Source organism: Poecilia formosa, unplaced genomic scaffold (genome assembly GCF_000485575.1).
Source record: "Poecilia formosa unplaced genomic scaffold, Poecilia_formosa-5.1.2 Scaffold105, whole genome shotgun sequence".
NCBI classification, from domain to species: domain Eukaryota; kingdom Metazoa; phylum Chordata; class Actinopteri; order Cyprinodontiformes; family Poeciliidae; genus Poecilia; species Poecilia formosa.
Window position 1 is genome coordinate 473,284 of NW_006800044.1, and position 7,924 is coordinate 481,207.

The window sequence follows — 7,924 nt, forward strand, 5'->3', positions numbered from 1 at the left end:
CACACTTGGCCTGGGCTTCTTCTTCCTAACAAATAGCCCAATCTAGCAACTATAATCTTGTTTGAAATTGACGAGATTAAATCCAGCTTCAGCCATTTAAAAAAAAAAAAAACACTAAAGAGTCCAAGAAGGAGAAAGATTCCTCACCACATGACTGTTCATCTGAATTATCATAGCAGTCGTTGACAGCGTCACATTCGGCATTCACCTTGTTGACACATTCCCCGCTGGCGCACTTAAAGCTGTAGGCAGAGCACAAATCTGGGGCTGCGAAAGGGGGTGGAGACAGGACCCGAAGTGAAAACACACATTTAACCGGTGAAATACTACGCAATCAGTGAGGCTTCAGAGTGAGGCTCCAATGCACAATGTGCAGTGATTGAGCAGCAGATTGCATTGATTGGGCGTATTGATTGGGATTAAGGCCTAATATGCCTCCTTATTCACAGAAGTGAAAATCAAAAGGAAATGCAATCGTGCCCTCTGTGAACGTCTGTGACTGCAAGAGGGGATTCAGGGAGAAATTGATGAAGACTGAAAAGGAGAGTAGCAGGAAATAAAACAAAGAGTAAAAACAACAGTGACAAGAGAAATAGTTTGAACTAAGACAAAGCCCTGAGTGAAACATCTTTGTTATACCCACAACCATGCTGAGGTGATGTTTTATTTAAGAAGCAAAAAAAAAAAAAAAAAAGTGGTCTTCTGCTTACAGTTTTCGCATGAGGCCTCATCACTTCCATCCTCACAGTCCTTCATTTTGTTGCATTTGACATCTTGAGGAAGACAAACTCCATTTCCACATCGCCACTCGTTTGGCTGACAACCTGGTGTCGACGAAACAAGTTTAGAAGGAAGACATTAGCAGCAAAAGAAAGGCATCAGTATCTGGCTTCATTTTTATTGCAAGTATTAGGATTTGAAGTGATGACACAGCCTGGGGTCAGTTACTGGTTTCAAGATTTACAAAGTTCCTAAAAAGTTTAGTTTCAAAACGGCTTATGATTTGATCATATCATTTCTACTCTTTGAAGTGCTTTAATGACCTGCCAGAAAAGGTCATTAAAGCCTATCTACCGATAAAAATATTCATTGGTAGACAGAGTGATGCTGCAGTGCCTGTTGCTGCACAACGTAGGTCAGCTGGCTGATAGAGGGTCTTTTCATGTTTCACTGACACTAACAGGAAAGAAGAACTTAACTAACTCAGCTTACAGTATTAGCAGTATTAGGAGCATACAAAAGATTAAAGACAGGATGTTTACCAAACTTATGCCATTATTTAAACCTGGGCCAATTTATCACAGATTGAGATCCAAAAAGCTACAAAATACAAAATTAGAGCCTGAGCTTCAGAGCTTCTGACTGCAGAAGCTCTGAAGCTTAAAATGTTTTTTTTTGTGTGTGTGTGTGTGTGTGTGTGAAGGATTTTTTGTATATTTGCAATATAAATCCAAGAAGTGCCTGCTTTCTCTTATTCCTCCCCTGCTAATATCATGGCAAAGTTTTTCCTTGATAGCATGGCAAAAGCCGAATGACATATTTGCAACCTGTAAAAACATCTGCAATGAAGCAGGAGATGTGCAATTTAGAGTTGTGTGCGTGTGCATGTGTGCGTGTGTGTGTACTTCTACACAGAAAGGAGCCCAGTGCAAGGACCCTGATGATGACCTAATATACTGACACGCAGATAGTGAATCGTTAATTTCAGCTACTTGGTAACATCCTTATTGATGGAGCCAGAGCAGTAGCAAAGTCTATAGCAGCTGCACCACCAAGACCATGGTAATGAATTACTTGGTGTACTGCCAGCTTGGTGCTGGCATGGTTCGGTTTTTAACTCGGAATGAGGTCAGTGTAGCCAGAACTCCTGCAGGTTCTCTGATGAAGCCATATATGTACCTAATGGCTATGAATTACTAATAAACAGCAAGGTTACTCTAGCATGGACTTACAACTTAGACATACCATCAGCTTAATAATAAACCTCCACTAGGATCTCAGCATCAAGGTTTCATGCCATCTTAAAACAGTTGAGAGAGCGAGAGAGAGAGATGTGCCCCAGAAGAAATGCCACTTCTCTCTGGAGATGAACTATAGTGATCCTCCACATTGTGGTTGATTTTCAATGTCGTGTTTTGGTCTGCTTGGAAGTCCGGTGCTTTAAATAGCTCTGAATCGTGAATGGAGATATTCATACTTACTGCATAGTTTCTCGTCGCTCATATCTCCACAGTCGTTGGAATTATCGCATACGAAGAGTTTTGATTTGCACAAACCATTGGCGCAGGTAAACTGGTCGCTGTCACATTCTAAAACAAAGGAAATTTGCACATGTATGCATATAAATAACATGAACAAACGAATGGACTCGGAACAACAAAACATGTATTGGCTGCATCAGATAGTAATAACTGTACTGCAAAATAAAAGCTGAAGAGTTTTTGTAAAAATATCAAGATGCTTGAATTGAACATGAAGCAAAAACAAAAAACAAAAAAACAAAAAAAAAAACAGCAGTAAGAAGGAAAACTGCGGGTCTGGTCTGGCCCTTGCTTTAAGGTAGCAAAAATCCCATGGTAATCACTATGTAACATGTTCTGAGTGTTTAATTCAAAGTGTTCATTGTGGAAAAATAATTTAAATTATAACTTTTGGTAAGTTGTGCCTGATTTTCTGGCTATTAGCACTAAATGATTTCCTGGAGTCTAGAAGCGTGGCACTGAGGAGAAGATAAGATATGATCTGGCTCGTAAAAAACACAGCTTGTCATTTTTATGCTCCTCAGATTTCGTTATCTCAGGACAGATGCCGGCTAAGTGTTTCCCCCTGCTCCTGCTCGTTTTGCTGAGCTAAGCTAACTGGCTGCTGGCAACACTTACCAGGCAGAGATGAGAGTGGTATCCATCTTCACATCCGACTCTCAGCAAGAAGGCCATTATAAAGTATAGTTTTAAAATAAGCCATTTCTTTTTAAGAAATGAGAGGAGGACGTGGGGAGGGAGGGGGCGTGGAGACGAGTTTATTAAAGGAATAAAAAGTCTTGCCAGATCAACTTACTGCAATTCCTCTCGTCGCTCATGTCGCCGCAGTCGTTCCAGCCGTCACACTTTCTCTTTTTGTCAATGCAAAAGCCATTGCTGCACGTCCACTGGCCAGGGCAAGCTACTCATGTAGACAGAAGAAAGGGACATAGGGAGGCAGCAATGACAAAGTCAGTTGAGAGGGGAGCGATAGCATGTTCACAGCAGGCATAAAAGAGCTGATCAGGGCAATTATAAATCAATTTTGATCAAACAGAGAGCCAACGTTGGAGCAGAAGGGACACTCCTGTCTGACAGCTACAAATAAAACAGACCCACTAAACAAGCTCTCTGCTAATTAGTCCACCTCTTACATTTCAGTCCTGCAATCTCCAAGTCTGTGTAAACTGCTTTCGCTTTATTGTCAATAAGCCTTAGTCTTTTTGTCTATCAAAGCACAAAATTACTACCTTTGTTGGCACTGTAATGGCAGGCTGAGAGCGTCACTGTCATGTTACAACACTTCACTCATCTCGCAAATAGTGGGTGTATATGTGGGGGAGGAAAAACAAGAATCAACTTACGGTCAGCCGGATTGATGGTTTTGTACGTTGCATGGAAGCCCTTGTCGGTATAAGACTCATCGGAGTGGAAGATCACTTGGAGTTCATTAGACTCACTGGTCAGAACGAAAGGTGGCTTTTCTCCACAATATCTGAGACGCAGGACAAAACGGTTTGAAGATGCCGTTGTGTTGGATTGCACAAAAATGACAGAATTTGACTGTATATTGAAAGCACCGTGGACCTTTTAGGTTAAACCCCCTCTCCAGATGCATAAAATTAAATACACTTAAATTATTTTTTGCTTTGATTCAAAAAGCTGCATCAAAGAAAGCAAATACTTGTGTATTGTGATTTGTAAATCCTGCTCAGGGGGACCAAAAAGATTTACTTACAAAATTTTAAGCCAAATGAAAATCGTATGCGGCACATTCGAGCCCAGCGGCGGTACTCGTAGTGATTCACATGTGTGGTATTGGTGATCAATAACTTAAAAAAACATAACTCAAAAGTCTATTTCTGTTCAATATTCTTCAAAATGGAAAAAATAAAATAAAATGAAGGAAAATGTCCTTCAGGTATTTATTTGTGCTCATAAGTCAGGAAAGTGTGACTCATTATCAGCTGCTCGCCCAAATCTACAGTCACAAAATAAAACTTTAAAACAAGTGGAAATCTGACAAAATAGGCCCAACAAGGACCAAAGTTTATCTTAGCCATTTACCAAATACCAGTGATATGCCTGAATGTAAAGAGAATTATAAAACAAATCCAAAACATCACAGAATGAGAAAAAAAAATGCTATGTGTATTTTAATACTGTATATGTAAGTATCTCGTTACAGCAAGCATATCGATGTGCTTCACATATATTGACATGTGAAGCATGACAGTGTGTCCCAGATCCTTGTTTTATGCTTTGAGCTGCGTCTCCAGTGCCACCTGACACTGACACATATTTACAGACCAGTAAATCAAGTCTTACTTTTTCCCCATGATTTCCACATAGTCTTTGTGACACCTTTGAACATCTACGCCCGGCTCTTTCATGCGGAACATGTTGAATGTCACACGTATCCTATTCCCTGCAGACACCTGCAGCAGAAAATTTCAAGTGACTGATTTGTTGCAACATTATTGACCAATGTGTCACCTACACGCACAGAGAGAGACACGCCTCTACAGTTAAGTGCGAACACAAAGGCAGTGACACATCAAAAGTGGTTTGTGGGTGTACAAACATAGTCATATCCACTTGCATGCATGTCCCCACCCCCCGACAAACACACGCACACATACAAACAAGCCACACACTCTAAACCCTGCAGCTCAGCTCAAGCTGCAGCAGCAACAGCAGCCTGACACATGAAGATAGAAGAGGTACTGAACAGCTTGGCTTCGACAGTGCTGGCTCAGCAGTCCTCTCATAGCAGGCTAAGGATGGAGGAGAGGAGAGAGGTGTGGTGCAAGGAAGGAGGGGGCAGACGCGGAGGAAACGTGAGGTGTGGGGTTGGAGAACGAGATTGTAAGTCTTACAAACCTTGATAGTCCACGTGCAGTTCCTGGCGGGAGGATAGAAGCTGGGGTAAAGCGGAGATGTGAAATTGTCTTCGTCATTAGTGAGGACAGCGTCACATTGGGAAACTAAAATGCATTGTTATTATTATTGTTAGTTGTCATTTCTTTACACATTCAAAACATATAGAAATATAAGGCACCAGTTCAATCATTTTGAAGCACTTGAGAAATATGGAGTTTCCGGTCTTTTTTTTTTTTTTTTGATATCCAAGTCTAACTCGGTAAAAAGAATTTGATTTTAAAGCTGATTTCCAGTTTTAAAACTGAGAAGAATTTTAGCCACCAGTGATTTAGTCTTTGGGCTGTAGACACAGAAATGGGAAATTACATCACTTATATTTATTGTGAGAAATATGGTGAGAAAACAAAAAAAATAAAAAAAGTTATTTATTGTGATCGTTAAAAATATCTAGAAAGCCCAGCCAGTTACATTTGAGTTAAATTCTTTCAATTCAAATGTCAGAATGATAAAGATCATGTTTGGAAATGTATTAAATGTAAAATGTGTGGGAATCCTGATTTCAACAACTGCATAAAATACTAATGATCAAAAGAAATGTATGACATCCTAAAGATTTTACCTATAAAATCATGTTAGGTACTATGAACGCGAGGAAAATTTACCTTCAGTTTTGGGTATGATTTTGTACTGCGCCTCAAAGCCTGGCCTCTGGACAGAGGTGTCAGCAATGAAGTTAATCAGCATGATGTTACCGGATGACACAATGCTCAAGGAGTTGGTGGGAGGCCTTTGGCCACATTGTCTGTGGATAAACAAGGGAAACGGACCAGTAAAGACACGTTCTAACCGAGTTCCAACATCCAAGCATATATCATTTTCTCCATGCTCAGAGCATTTATACTGCAGAAAGTGGATCTGTAACACACAAGTGTAATTCGTTTTATTCAACAAGATTAAAACATCAGCGCATTGCTACAAACATAAAAAAATAAATAAATAATTTGAGAGGAAATCAATAAAAGAGCTGTCAGTGGGAAAAAATAAATAAGAAGAGTAGTATCAGCACTAATAAGAAATTGCTTAGGTGGAGTTTCTAAGTCAAACATTTGTTAGATTAACAAAAAATAAATAAATAAAAAGTTTGAGCAGGGCTATAGAGGAAAAGCCATGAAGGTGTAAATGACGTTGCAGGAGCAGCAATACATTCACCTCCTGTAGAATAATGTCATTATAGAGTATTATATTATGGCTCTCATAAACCCCATGTCACCTTGAATAAAGCCCATCGCTCAATACCATTATAGAAAAAAAAATGTTATGCATCACTCGGTACGGCCGTATTTGTTTGGCATTGGTTTCTGAGTTTAAAATTGCCTGCAGCTACAACTGATGTTGCATTCAGTATCTGATAGATTCATAAAAAAGCGACCTCCCCCACAGACAAAATGCAATTACACACAGTGGTGTAGTCAGATTCAAGTTGGCATCTTTCACAGATCTGAAAGGAGAGGTCTGTCTGAGTCAACTTAATCTCACTCAGGGCTCGAAAGCTGACAATAAAAAAGGAACGTATATCGCAGAAGGCTTCAGAAGCAAATAAAAAAATAAACGTAATCACAAAACCAGGAAAAAAAAAGGAACGAAGTGGAACATGTTCCACCCACATGAAAACAACTTTTATTCTAAAATCCCTGTGCAACATTTCAGTCAAATACAAAGTGATTCATGGAGGGTTGTCTTTTGGGAATCACTACTCTTTCAGGCAAAATAAACTAGACAAATTCTGGTTGAAGCCCATGAAACAAAAGCTGCTACGCATGGTAAACACAAAAAAATAAGAAAAGAAAATCCCTGCCATATCTAGATGTATAAAAGCAGAATTAGCAAATGTAACTATAATTAGATTCTTGTTGTTTGCATAAGTGTAAAAAATGAAGTAAAACGCAGTCTTCTAAAAGTATTCATTATGCCCTCCAATAAAAAATTGAGAAGCGTAGCATGGATACAAACACCACAAACTCCCATGACTCCTTGAGCATTTTGGTGAAGGTAAAGATCTGTTCCTGTTCAATGGCCTGAATAAAAGCTATACTGCTCCTCCTAATTCTGAGGTTGACGAATTTGTCAGAGTTTTCTTTCCCATATCCTAAAGTTTAGGACATGGTGTTGGTGGCTCAATGGTTGGAACACGTTCTCTGGTTCGCTCTCTTAAAATCTGGTACATCCACCTCAGTCTGCCACCGTGTGTGGGATGTACCAGGCCTCAAAGCAATACTGAAGAGATTTGTGAGCTACAAAAGCCCTGCAAATATCATCTACCATTGTGCCCAATCACTAGAAAGCTGTCAACAGTTCCCTTATTTCTGCCATGGAGATGCTTCCCTGTGAATCCTCAGATTAAGTGCCCTTCTCCATGGTGAGTAGACTGAGAAGATCCTGCCACTGTTCCCTCCCACACATAAGAGTAATTTCAGTTCAGCCTTCAAGTTCCCTTCCCAACCATACACACCTCTTGTCAATCTCTTTGTTTCCACTCCTGAGTTGTGTGCATTTGTTGCAGAACTTTCTTAAAACAAACCAAAACAATTTCTTCATAGCCTCTCTAAATTCCTCCCACATCAGAGTTTTTTGCTTATGCAACTATAAAAGCTGTTAGCCTTCTGCCCCCTGGTACATGCAACCTCCAGAGACAAGAAAACCCTAAAGAGATTTGTAGATAATGGCTTTCATCTTTCACCAACTGGTAACCAAATGGATGGGCACCAGTGACAAGTGTTAACGATCCTGAATATGGCCTATAA

The 7,924-nt window shown here is 39.9% G+C and overlaps 1 protein-coding gene across 2 annotated transcripts in view; it reads right to left on the reverse strand.

Moving 5' to 3' along the window:
- st14 (ST14 transmembrane serine protease matriptase) overlaps nucleotides 1-7,924 on the reverse strand; it is a 25,812-nt gene that overhangs the window by 4,897 nt on the left and 12,991 nt on the right. For both annotated transcript variants that reach the window (XM_007559505.2, XM_007559504.2), the window contains exons 8-15: nucleotides 5,786-5,925; nucleotides 5,124-5,227; nucleotides 4,569-4,678; nucleotides 3,605-3,735; nucleotides 3,058-3,162; nucleotides 2,202-2,309; nucleotides 711-824; nucleotides 148-267 (exon numbers count right to left, since the gene is read on the reverse strand). In XM_007559505.2, the coding sequence (XP_007559567.1) occupies nucleotides 148-267; nucleotides 711-824; nucleotides 2,202-2,309; nucleotides 3,058-3,162; nucleotides 3,605-3,735; nucleotides 4,569-4,678; nucleotides 5,124-5,227; nucleotides 5,786-5,925 (932 nt within the window). The remainder of the gene's footprint in view (nucleotides 1-147; nucleotides 268-710; nucleotides 825-2,201; nucleotides 2,310-3,057; nucleotides 3,163-3,604; nucleotides 3,736-4,568; nucleotides 4,679-5,123; nucleotides 5,228-5,785; nucleotides 5,926-7,924) is intronic.